Raw genomic sequence first — 13370 nt, 5'->3', positions numbered from 1 at the left:
CGGGCAGGTCGGGGTTGGGGGGAGCCCCCGGAGCCACGGCAGCTCCATCGGCCCTCGTGGGACGGAGGACCTGCGGCACCGTGCTTTGCCATGGCTGCCTGGCGCAGAAGGGTGTCTTGAGTACAGGACAGGAGCACTGTGCAATCAAACGGGGTCCTTACAGCCTGGCGGCTTTACACTGAAGGCTGCTGTTTGTCATCCATCCCGCAGCCTCCCAGCCTGGGGCGAGATGAAATGCCCTGTGTGCTGTAGAGAACATCTCCCTTTGGCAGCTGTATCTGTTGGTCTAACAGACGATATCGCCGCTATAAACAACACTCGTCACCCTCCCGGGCGCAATGCCGGCCGTGCCACGGACTGTCACCGCTGCACTGCTGCCCCGTACGGGGTTTGCAAGCACCAAGGCGTTGGGGAAATACTTACAGCAGCCATTGAATTCAGCTGATCAATATAAAACTCTGGCCAGCTGGTGGCTCCTTTATTTTCTTCCTGGTCCTGGAGGGGGGGGAAAGTGAAACAAAGACAGCAGATTAGTATAAACAGCATTAACAGCCACTGCCCTTCACGACTAACCAGCTCTGAAGTGCCCTTGAGTTCTTGCATTACTTTATATCAATATAAGCTTGACTTCCTATCTTCTGAGCTCACCACCGACAGCTCCAGCTATGGGAACATTACCTGATTTATTGAACTAGCGCGTTTTATATATGGTGTATGTTACACCACCTGCCTGAGACCACACTCTGCCCCAGTGATATTGCATCAGTCTTGTGGTTATCAGCTTCAGAGAAACCACACTGAAATTTTACATCCCGATTTCTCTTGTTCTGACTCTACCGTGGCCTTGAAGTTTTGGCGGCACAGTCTTGATGAATGTGCTCTGGGAAAAAAAAGTCTCTTACAAGTAATGAAGAGTGAATAAATGTGACACGAACTAAGCTCCACTCTTGGAGCAGGACCATGACTTACCAATATCCTAAGAGAAACTCCAGGCACAACTCCTCTGAGGGTTTCATTAGTTCTTAGAAGGGAACATGCACTTGGCAATGTCCCCCGTTAAAGGATGTCACTCCTGGGCCCAAGATCTATGAGACTGGATGATGCACAGCCTCATTTCATCATCCCAGTTTACAATGACCTGCATCTGGTGGGACTGTCAAGGGGTTTTCAGGTTCTGCCACGTTCTTGTAGGACTGACTGAAGACCTCTGAGCCCAGCTCAGATAAATTACACTGCATGTCCCCAGGGACTGCTTGGAGCAAGTAGGAATATTTTGAGGAATATTTCAAGATCAGCCCTTTTCACCTCTCTGTTTTCCTAAAAACTTATACCAAAAGAAGGAAAAGGATTCAGAGCAGAAATGCCACCAGTCTAGGCTCTAGTGTTGACTGATGCCACACAAATCCCAAGCACCTTCCCTTGCTAACCATCTTCAGTTCACAGCTTGACTTGCTGCACAGCTTTTCCCCCTCCCTCACTTTAAGAGATGTTCGCAAAGGTCATCCTACACCGCAATTGCCTGAGACGGTGGGAGCTGGGCGACCTACTCCTCTGCTCCCACGCCCATGCACGCAGACAGATACTGATCCTCCAGCTGACTTCAGCAAGCCCAAGGAGCAGGGTCCCAAATATTTACCACAGTTCAAGAGACATACGTGAGAAATGTTCATGCATTCAAACTTCCCAAGCTGCAGCTTGCCAAGATGAGAAACCACGGAACCAGCGGTAGGTAATTTGGACAAGACCCAGTTCGCCACAGGATCTGACCCTTCACTGTGCTTGCCTCCAGGATGGGGACAAAAGAAGTTTGGGAGCAACAAGGGAACTGGCAAACCCTCAGGCATCTCCTGTGACATGCTGAGGGCCAAGAAAAGCTGCTCATCCACCCTTGTGTCCACCTCCAGCCCTCTCCAAGCAGCTGTGATCCAGCCTGGCAGTAGCTGGATCGCCCTGAGCAGCTCTTGGTGCCGGCTGTCCATGCCCACAGGCAGACTGCCCGCTGACAGATGCATATCCACAAGCCTCAATTTTTTTTTTAATCTTCTATAGATCTGGTCAAGTTTAAAGCAAATAATTTTTCTGAGCAAGAAGTCTGCATTCCACCCTCCCTGCCCTCTGGTTTAATACTTTGGGTTGTCTCCCCACCTTCCCCCGCCAAGAACTCAAGTTTTGAATGAAACACTTGATTCACCTGCCCTCCACATTTCATTTTTTTTAACCCGAGTGGGAATCAGCAGAGAGCAAGAATTCTTCTGACATATTAGAAAACAACAAAAAAATCTGTCCTACTTATGCTAGTGCCAAACCGAATAAACCTGAAGGAGGTCCCACCACCTGCCTCTGCATGGATGACTATTCATAGTCATGCTCTGACTAGTTTTTGCCAGCAAGAAATAAAAACCATTCTCATTCTGTCCGAACTGTGCTTAAAAAAGGAGAAATGTTCACCCGCTAGCTGAGCATGCTACATCCAGCCTGATGGGGAGAGTCAGAGACGACTTTGGTCTTCTCGCAGCCAGGAAAAACGAGATGTGTAGAGTTCTCTCTGCTTTCCTCTCTCCCAAAAACTTGACTCCAGGAAAAGCCAGAGGACAGAGGGGCAGAGACCTGTCACCATCCACTGGCAAACAGGCTCAGTGAAGCAATCCTGTCCAAATAACCCAGGGACCATCCAGCTGCCCATCCTGCCACATTTCTGGCCACATCTGGGACCAGGTGCAGGACTGTCACCTGCCAGCATAGAATCTGGCCACCCAAAGCCATGGACAGGGAAGGTTTCTGCTGTGGTGGGGAAACTCAACAATTTCCCAAAGGGCTGAGAAGAGGACACCCATTTTCAGCTGCCTGGGCAGGCAGAGCTTCCCATTGCTGGACTGTGCAGAGAAACATCTGCCGTGCCTGCGGGAATCCCAGCAGTCGGTGTGTCTGCTCACACAGAGCCTGCCAAAAGACAGCCAGGTTGTCAGAAAGATACTCAGGAGCACGGCGCAAGTCAGGAAGCTTGAGAAACTGGGGTATAATTTATATTTATGAGTAGAATGGAAAGGCATAAATTATACCACCACGCTCTGCAGAGCTGAAGGAGGGCAGGAGAAGTAAACTGTTGTATTTTGCAAAGTTAGTTCTCATCCCAGGGAAACACGCATCATTTCTGCAGCCTGAGGGTTCAAGCTGTCAATTTAACCCGGGTGGAACCAGCAGCCCCCAGGAGCCAGGGGGGAGCAGGATATAGGGGAACTGCCCATGGCCAACCACCACGGGGACACTGGGATGTGAGGTCAGGCTGCAGACAAGGACAGGTTCAATCTGCAGAGCATTGCTTGCATTATTTTCCTGTGACCAAAGGGCAGTTGCTTGGTGCTAGCCCTATTCAGTGCCACCCACTCATCCTGCTGGATGACCCTACGGTTCCTCAGCAGTGCCAAGCAGCCAGGGTCAGGCTCAGACCACGCTCCTGCTTGGGAGGATGATCACATCTGACAGAGCCAACCAGGTCTTTCTGGTTTCTTGGCCCACATCGCATGCCTTCCTAAAGGAAATTGCTATCAGCTCCTGCATGCAAAGCTCACCCCTCCCTGGCAGGCACAGGCGTACACAACACGCGTGTCTGATGCGCCAGAAACAGGAGGGAGCATGTACACATGGTGAGGGCACTGAAGAACAAGGGAGGGATGCTGGGGAGCCGCATGCACGTCTGCCAGCCCACCTGTCCAAGCTATCCTACGCACTGCTGTGGGAAGGCTCTGCAGGAACCCTGCAAAGCCTGTGGGCAAACATTTTGACTTTCTCAGGTTTCCTGCCCTGCTTTAGAGGTTGGCATGCAAAGGCGTCCCAGGGAATGGCAGAACTGGGGCATCCACATGTGCCTTAAATGTGGCCCAAAGAGGGACCAGCTCCTGTCACCTCCTGCAGACATCACTGGACATCCTCCCCATCACTCCAAGGTAGCACCTCATGTAAGGAGCACCCCTCTCACACCAGTGCTCCCAGCAGTGGCACCAACGGAGAAGGGTAGCAAGGTCCCCACCAAGGCACAGCACCAAGAGGTGTCCAGATGCACCCAGCCATGACATTTGGGCAGGGAGAGAGCTCTGTGTGGAGGAATGGGGTGGGAAGGCAGCAGGGCCAGCTCATCCCTTCCCCAGGATCTTCCCACGTGGTGTCAACACCTGCGGGGTGGGCAGGGATCCGGACCTGCTGCTCATTTAGGGCTGAAAGGAAGTGGTGGAGCAAAACAATAAAGGTCTCTGGGGGGCGGAGGGGAGGCTGAACAACAAAATTGGCTAAACTGCTCATTTATAATTAACATGCTGCATTATAAATATTTCCTTTTGCTTGGCTCCCTCGGGCTCTTGCACTTCCTCCCTGAAGCCCCCAATTTAGAGAGCACTCTCAATTAAGTGCAGCAGAACCTCATTAATTCAGATGAGCAGCCGGGCAGGCTTGTCGGAAAGCAGCTTCCCAGGCAAAAGGGACTGCACAATAAAGCAGGCAAAGATCAGGGCATGGGCTTCCCGGGGCTCGCTGCAGGACATTGCTCGGTGGTAATTACTGGGGCTAATGGTCTACGGCACACTGATAAGTGTGTCCTCTAGTGCATTCGGTGGTGGTGGAGAAATCTCCCAGCAAAGCGATGAGCCCGGAGGGAAGTGACTCACGAGGCTTTGCTCAGAGGTGGGAGGAGGGAAGAATGTCTCTGGGTACCGCGGGTTGAAAGGGTGAATTTGTAAAATGGTTTCCCAGCACGCAGGGTGGGTTTGGGGGATGCGAGTTTTGCAGCCTGCCTTTGATGAGGGATGCCCAGACATGGAGCTGAGTACCCACAATGTCAGCTCTTCAGGATGCTCCATTTCATCCCGCCCAGCTGGCACCAGGGACACAAACATCTCCCAGTTTCTTCCTCTCTGGACTGCGTTTAGGTCTTTGCTGTGTTCGCTCTCTTTTCAAGAAGCACAGAAGCGAGGGCTGCTCCAAACCCCACTGACAGCCTGGTGCCATGCTGAGGCTTGCTGTGAGCTGCTCTTTTAGAGGCAGGCTGGTGGCTGTAACTGCACAGCGTGGGGCAGGTATCCCTTCTCATCTGCTATGTCCACATCAAGATGCCTTGTTGTCCTCCAGGAAAAGGCCCTGATGAACACAAGTGCTCTGCTGCAAGAAATAGCAAAAGCTAAAGCTGCACAGCCAAGGGCAATCTTTGTCCTGTCCCCTCCTTCGTTTCCAACACCTTCCCCCTGATACCCACTTCTTCCTTCCAGAAACGCAGCAAAAATACAAATCACATCAGGCCCCAGCACCCGCTGGTGCTGCACATTCCCCGTGGGGCTGATGGATGCTGGTGCTTGGCGGTTTCACAGCGTGGGGCAGTGGCGGGGGGGTGTCATGGTGTGAACCCCACGAACAAGCTCCATGTCCTCCGTCAGCATCGAATGCCACGGGGAAAGCAACACCCAGTCCAGCTGCCTCATTAGCAGGAGCTTTTCTAAGCCAAGGTACCGATCTGTCAGCTCCAGCCATCTCTTTGCTCTTCCCAGGGAGATTTCACACTCCCCAGCCCGGCTGTGTCTTGGTGACAAGCCTGGCTCTTCCACAGCCCGTGTCCCTTCCCCTTGGGGTGCTGGCAGCTCCCACAGCCAGAAGTCCCCTTGTTCTTCCTGGTGACACTCCTCAGGACACTGGGCAGCAGCAGCACAGAAGAGGAGGTGGTGGCTCAGGCAGTGGTGGCATGAAAGCAGCTGGCAGGCTGGGCTCAGCTGTGTTTGGGCACCATTATTTACACCTGGAAAGTGCATCTCCATGAGCTCCTGCCCCTCTGACCTTCATGAACGCAGCTGCTGGGAGCAATGCACCTTCCTATTCACAGTGAGTCCCCATGGCAGCGGGAGCAAGATGCCTGTGAAGCTGCTCTGTGCTTTGTTACAGCCACTTCGCTTCCAAATCAAGCTTCTGGCAACGCCCAGCCTGTGGGTGATGGTCTGATCCAGCAGCCTCCTTCCTGCTCCGCAGCCTTTGGTGGTGGTGATGGACCTGGAGTTGCTCTGCAATAACTGAGCCCCAGAGGCCAGGTTCCCCGACCACCTGATGTCCAACAGACCAGGTTAGATCCTTCAAGGCGAAAACAGTCAGAAGGAAAAGGCTGTCTCGCAGCAGCCAGCTCCAAGCAAACACCAGAGAGCCCTGCGGCAAACAACTCGTGACTTTGGTGGTTCAGCTCCCTCTTGGCAGCACCTGCAAGGCTCATCTGCCCCAGGAGAACTTCACATCAGGAAAGTCATAGCAAGGGGTTAAAAACCAAACCCTCTTCAGCTGGCAACTGCTGCAAATACCAGAAGCAAACCCCTTAATTTTTACGCATCTTCCTGATTGCATTTTTATTTTGCACGGTGTTGCCCACCCCTCCTTGCTACTCTGTAATGGCTGAGCAAGGGAAAGCTGGTGGCAGCTGGCAGACCACCATGATTCAGGCACATCCCCCAACTCTTCCTGCCATGGATGATCCACCTGGATGCTCTTTGCCATGTCAGAAAAGCAGCAGACAGTGGTGTGGATGGGTTTAAAACCAACAGATCTGCAGCCTGTACAGGTTTAAATCCAGTTCAACCCAGCCGACACAGCCGAGCTCTTGTGAGGCACTGGCGGAGGTTTTGACTCACTGCAGCCCCCCAGGTCTTCCTCATCCCTCCATTTGCTTGGGTCCCCCAGATTTCTCTGCAACAAAACCAAAACGATGCACCTAAAGCCACTTCCCCATGGAGCAACGCAGCAAAGAGCTGCTATTTCATCAGACTCCCAAGTTGGGATCTCGGGGTCTGAACCATCCCATTCCAAACCACTCCGGTTTTCCATATGCTAACACTTCCTATGCCCTCCTCTACAAATACACACATGCCCTTGTATGCTTTTCCCAGGGTTTAGAAATTATGCTCCCCATAAGCAAATATAGCATGACCAGATGCCTTTCGTAGTCAGCTGGTTCATTGTTTGAAAAGCTTCTCTTTAAAATCCAAAAAAGATTGCTAACAGATGCATATTTTGGCCAGAGAGGGAGAAAAACCCTTGCTTAAACAAAAGTGTGTTGTGATTGGAACTAAAAGGGGAATTACCTTTAAAGATAAAAACTATAAACATCTCCTATGGAGAAATACCCCCAGCCATGCAAACAGCGCGTTTCTCTCGGTCAGCACAAGAAAATGACACCCGAGATGGTATTTCAACCTGCTGCTCAATAACCACAGGTATATCTAGATGCTCAGAAGCCAGGAAACGCTTCTTGTCCATCCCAGGTGACGAAGGAGCACGGACAAACACCAAGCTATTTTTAGCTCCTTCCCTCGCATGCCATCTTTGTCAGCTTTTGCCCTTGGTTCTGCTACTGCAGCTTTTTGCTTGATTTTTTTAAAAATAATTGATTTTTTTAAAATGAAGGGAATAGATGGAAACACAAGCCCCATGAATTTGCTGCAGGACTGAGCTACAAGTGGAAGAACAAGCTGGAAAGCAAAGCTCCCTGGAGGGGGCGGGTGGAAGGCGCAGTCAGAGAGGAAAGAGGCTGTCTGGCTGGGAAAAAACACTGTTACTGGAGAGCCATCACTCATCCCCCTATTCATCACATTTTCTCCCATTCTCCTCTGCAAAAGCACCATTGCTGCCTTCTCCTGATGTGAAGGGATCCTGGTATGGAACATGATGTCTGAGGAAATTTCAGAAGTAAGCTTTGCTTGCTGAGGACAGCTTAACCCTGCCAAAAGCTATGCATCCCCAACATTAGCAATGCCGACAGATTTTCAACATGAGCTTAAAGACTGCAGCATCGCTTGGCTTCCCTGCAGGTCATTTTTCCCCTGCTCCAGCTTTACAGATGCTCAGCAGAATCAAAAAGGAGGGGTGAAGAGCCAGCCCCTGCATTCGCAGGAGTTGTTTTTCGCTACCGAACTTTTCCACCTCCCTATTTATGTGGAGCTTCTGCCTGAACACCCCTTATCCACCTCTATTCTGAGGCTCATAAAAATTCCCCGGAGAGCCACTTTAATAGCTTGACATTGTGTACATTGGCTGGCAGGAGCCAAACCTCCTGCAATTAAGAGGTGCTGCAGACTAAGCGCCGAGTGTTAATTATTAACTCCCTTTGGAGCGTGGCCTCCTGAGAAAGGCCATCCTGAGTCACCCTCTTCTTCACAGCCAAAGAAATGGTAAAGCTGGAAAACCTCCTGCTTCCTCCCTGCGCTTCCGAGCAATATCCTCTCCTGGAGAGTGAGGCCAGCAGGGAGTGAAATATTTCGGGATGAGGTATGAAACGAGTCATCATCCAGAAATACTGTTTCTAAAAGCAGATTTCACCCTGCTGTTAACGCATCTCCACCTCCGCATTTCCCTGCTTCTCTACAGCCATAGAGGGGGCTGGCGACTTCAAAGAATCTCTCTCCAATACTCTTTAAATTTCTCTCCTGACCCCAGCACTGTATGGGCGATGGGTTTAACACAGACTTCAATTCCCGCTCAGATTGTTGCTGACAGACTCACCAGCCCCCATCATGAGACCTTTTTTACCGCTCTACATGTCCCTGCCCCGAGCACCACAAGGTGATGCAGGCGGGATGGGACCATGAGGAGTTCATCTACTGCATCCCCCTGCTCTGAGCAGGGTCAGGGCTGGGCTCAGACCCAGTGTCTCCATGGATGGAGAATCAGGGAGGACAAAACCTCTGCCCTGCCAAGCTGGTACTGTGGGCTGGGATAAAAACAGCCACTTGTGGGGAAGAGAAACCAGGATACGGGGCTGCAGGGCGAGGGGAAATATTCCAGGGGAGGAAATATGATGGATTTCCCTTATTTCCTTTCAACAAGCACTGCTGAGGCCAGGTGCTGCAAAGTCCCTTGCCAGGACAACCCAGCACAACAATGTCTCATTTTGGTCACCTTTTACCACACCTCACTTATCAAGGGAATATATAAAACATGCAACAACTGGGATATGCAGAGCTGGGTATGAGTGGCGATGCCAACGGCGAAGCAGAAGTATCGGGGTGGTGCATGGCAGCAGGGATTGCGCTGAAAGGACAAATATTCAGATGCTTTCTGTGCCGCACACACCTTTGTCATCAATGGAGGCAGGGGAGCACCCTGGCTGCGAGGGCTACGGCCACAGTGTGAGATATTTTGGAGCCCAGCAAAGCTGATTTTCAAGCAAACCCCCCGGGATAAGGCTGGGCAGTGTTTCTGTCCTGCCTCGTGCTGCTCTTTTGAGGTGGAGCTTGTTGCAGCTGGTCTCTGTAGTTGCAGCAGGGAGCACTTGACCAGCAGGAAAACAGGGAAAATGCTAACAACCAGAAATGCCCCAAACTGGGCTTTCAGACTCAAAGCCTGACCAAAGTCGCCTGAGTCTGAACAGTCTGTTTCCAACAGAAGCCAAATTCAGCAGCAGAGTCAAGAGCAAAAACTGCTCAGGGGACAATTTTGGATCCTTGGTAAGTCAGGAAGCTGCCTGTTACAGATGTTCACCTTCGCCAGCCCCTTGGGACTCACTAGGTGAAACTGGGTGTTACCAGCATCTCAAGTGACAACTTACTTGGGCTTCCCAAATGACCGCTGCTCAGCCTGGAGCCAAGGCAGGGAGGTAGGACCATTGCCTTGTCTCCAGCTCCACTGACCAGACCAAAACCCAGCCGTTCCTCTCAGCTGGAGAAGCCCAGCCCCTCTCCTCGATGCCAGGCTACCATGTAAGTGATTTGCCCTCATAAAAACATAGGTACGAGTTAAGATTTACCATAAGCCACTGGCATAGCCACCAATGTTTCTGCTTCCTGCTGGTCCTCATCACACAGGAGCAGGACTGCCTAGATCCTGCCATGCACAGAGACGTTCTCCAGCCCACACGATTCCTGGTTTCCTCCTCTGCTGGAGCCTCCACTGATATGGTCTTGCTCGTTTTTAATTAAAAAGCAGGACAAAAGCATTCATCTCCACCAGCACATCTCCTTCGGAGCAAGCAGCAGCACTTACGCTCTGCAGCACAGAGACAGCATCACGAGTAGGGAAGGAGCGGCTGAGAGGAGCCAGAGGAATGAGCAACAAAGCAGAAGAGCAGCCAGGATCCAACATCGGATGGGCCCTGGCTCTGAGGACCTCTGAGGATGCCACAGGGCACTTCTGAGGCTCCTTCCTTCAACATCCCCTGGGAGGAGGGAGTTTCTCAGCACCGTTTTTAAAAACACATGAGCACAAGGGGGTGCTGGACCGGGAAAGAGGCGCCATCAGCCCCATCTAAACCCTTCCTCAGGAGATTAGATAGCATGTAATCTCCACTTGCAATAATAACTACACAGCTTTGCTTGATTTAAGTCTCCATTGCCTCCCCTTATCCAGACGCACCGGAGCACGGCTCTGCTTATCTGACAGGCAGTGAAGAGCGAGCATCCCTTGCCCATTTTCTGGTTGACTCAGACCAGTGCCTGTAATTTGTTAACATCTCTTCTACCCTCCAATTTAAATCTCGGACATGGCAGGCCTCTGTCTAACAATAATACAGGGATTTCAGGGGTATTTATGAGAGGCTTAAAACTTAATCCTACATGAGCAAGGTAAGCCTGCTCTTGGCCTAAAACACGGCTGGAAAATCTGGTGCCATTGCTACAGCAGGAGAAAAAAGGCTTTAATGGCAGTGAGCGTCCTTCGAGCGGGGCCAGGAGACTGCCCGCACTGCCGAGCCAACTCCTGCAGGCAGGTTAGGGGATGCAGTGTGGAATTTGGGAACTGAGTCACAGAATCATAGAATGACAGAATGCTTTGGCTTGGAAGGGACCTTCAAAGCTCGTCCAGTCCAACCCCCTGCAGGGAGCAGGGACATCTGCACCCAGAGCAGGTTGTTCAGAGCCCCAAGGGCCAGCCTTACCTGGAATGGTGCCAGCGATGGGGCTTCTACCACCTCTCTGGGCAACCTGGGCCAGGCTCTCCCCACCCTCATTGTAAAAAAAAAAAATCTTCCTTCTTTCTAGTCTGAATCTCTCTCTTTTAGTTTAACCCATCATCCCTTGTCCTGTCACACAGCCCCTGCTGAAAAGTCTGTCCCCATCTTTCGGACAGGCCCCTTTAAGTACGGAAAGGCCGCACTAAGGTCTCACTGGAGGCTTCTCTTCTCCAGGCTGAACACCCCCAACTCTCTCCCCTGTCCTCACAGCAGAGGGTTCCAGCCCTCGGATCAGTTTTGTGGCCTCCTCTGGACCCTCTCCACCAGGTCCATGCCCCCAGCTGGAGGCACGTCTCCTGCAGGCTTCAGCGTCCTTCCATCTGCTTGCAAGATGGAGATTTTTCCCTCATTTCTCCCCCCAGCAGCACGCCCTGCAGGATGTCTGCTTTGGCCAACGCTGCAAGGAAAAATGAGTCCCAGCACACATAGCTGGAAGGAACTCCTCTGACAACATACAGGAGTTTTCCCCCAGTTTTTACCGGGGAAAAAAAGTGTGATTTTGTCCACTTTGCAGGCTGCCAGCCCACAGTTCCACATGCCCCCTGGCATACACGTCCCCGGGAGCAAAAGCAAAGGTCGGTGTCCCTCAGCATTGGGAAGACATCCGTGCGTGTTTTCACCTAAAGAAACGCGGCCGCAAGGGCAACATCACAGAGCGGACATGTCACACCAGGAGCTCGACAGACAGATCAGCGACTCACATCAGCCCCAGTATCTCAGCTACATGCATGAACCTAAAGCCCTTCATTGCCCCAGGAGTGACACGGCTTCACCCTAAAAGCAACCTCTGGGCAAAAAGGTCTCAGCTGCACTGTGGGGCCATGGCTTCCCCAACAGCACTTGCCATTTGTGCCATCCTCTGGGAAGAGCCAGTGGGACGAGAAAAATGATGCCTAAGACTTTCACGGCAGCAAACTGGAAAGCTAGGGGTGGGGGAGGCTTTTGAGGAGGCTGTAATCAGGCCCCCAGACATTGGCAGAGAAGAGTGGGGGCATGAGAGGTGGCGACTGGAGCAGCCCCTTGCCACTACAATGCCAGCCTCCATGGCCATGTGAGGCACAGAGGCCACAGAGCTCCATGTGGCCCTGCTTGTGCTGGCAGGGATGAGTATGGGGTGGGGGACATCTGTGTGGAGTGTAGGGACACCTTCTCTAGCCTGAATGGGCTCAGGAAGAAGGGCTCTGCATTCTGGAGACTGAAGACCTTGCTTCCCCAGGACCACCCTGGGGAACGGATGCATTTCTGTGACACCTCAAATACCATCTGTCATTTGAAGAGAGCTGCGTCCCACCCTGCATCTCCTCCCCACCCTCCGTAGGAGGGAAGGGGCTCAGCCCCTGACTACAGTGCAGATGGATATCTTACTTTCTTCTTGCTGCAGTAGATCTGCCACTTCTTCTCCGCCGGCAGTGCGAACATGGCCTCCCTGTGCTTGTCCGTGAGGTCAAGTTCATCCTGAAAAGGAGAAAAAACCACAAAAGATGCAATGTGAGTACACAAACGGATGATGGCACAGACACGACCCCCCAGATAAGCAGCGTAAATCAATGTGGGGCCACACCACAGTGCAGCGGTGGTCCCACAGCATCACCCCGTGACTATTGATTTGTCAGGGCAATGATGTTAATTCTCATCCTGCTGTTGATGACCTCCCCCTGACTCCTGGGCTACAGCTGGCTGCAGGAAGGACAGGGCTGCTATACCCCCTGCCTTGTTCCTCCTTGACATCGCCTTCATTGCTTTTAAAGGCAGAAAGCATTTTAGAAAGGACATCCATGAAGCCATTACAGCTGCCTGCAAGACAGCCTCCCACAGAGGACTGAGAGCTCCAGATGACAGACCGCATCTAAGAGGCACACAGAGAAGAACAATTCAAACAGGACCTTTCTTTTTTACTATCACCGACAACTGCTTCACCAAGCACCCCGAGCAGTCCAGCCCATTTCCATTGCTGACACCCCCATATCACTGAAAACTGGGAGGTTTTTGGCTTTTGGTTTGTTTTCCTGTAACTAAAAATAGAAAGCTCTTTTTCTAATATCTACTGTTCATAAAGAGGTACATCCTCTCCGTCAAAACTGGACTACGCATTGCCTGGCAGAGAGAAAGCTGTTGACTGACTGAAACCTCTATTGGTTTATCTGATGTTACTTTAAAGGACACATCCATTTTCAACTAGGAGGCTCGGTTAGCAGCATGCCTTCCGCCGGGATGCCTGAGTATTATCAAAGCCTCGTTGCTTCCTGGTGCAAGATGTAGGTCAAAGCTTTTATCAGAGAACTAAACAAAACATTCAGGCAGGGCTGGGAGGCTTGTTGCTAAAGGCAGCATTGATCTTACAGCCATGGATGTCTCGGAAAATCTCTACCACTGATGACATCTCTCATGCTAAAGGGGTGTTGGTGCAGCA

General features: G+C 51.7%; 1 protein-coding gene across 1 annotated transcript in view; it reads right to left on the bottom strand.

Annotated features, from left to right (window-relative positions):
* Positions 1-12415, bottom strand: part of DAAM1 (dishevelled associated activator of morphogenesis 1) — a gene marked incomplete at its 5' end in the record, with an annotated part of 42797 nt that extends 30382 nt beyond the window's left edge. Inside the window, 2 exons of the mRNA XM_010143065.1 lie at positions 424-495; positions 12326-12415. Of these exons, the coding sequence (XP_010141367.1) occupies positions 424-495; positions 12326-12415 (162 nt within the window). The remainder of the gene's footprint in view (positions 1-423; positions 496-12325) is intronic.
* Positions 12416-13370: the final 955 nt, after the last annotated feature.

This window comes from Buceros rhinoceros, unplaced genomic scaffold (genome assembly GCF_000710305.1).
Source record: "Buceros rhinoceros silvestris isolate BGI_N320 unplaced genomic scaffold, ASM71030v1 scaffold28300, whole genome shotgun sequence".
Classification (NCBI taxonomy): Eukaryota; Metazoa; Chordata; class Aves; order Bucerotiformes; family Bucerotidae; genus Buceros; species Buceros rhinoceros.
This window is presented reverse-complemented; position numbering and strand designations above follow the sequence as displayed.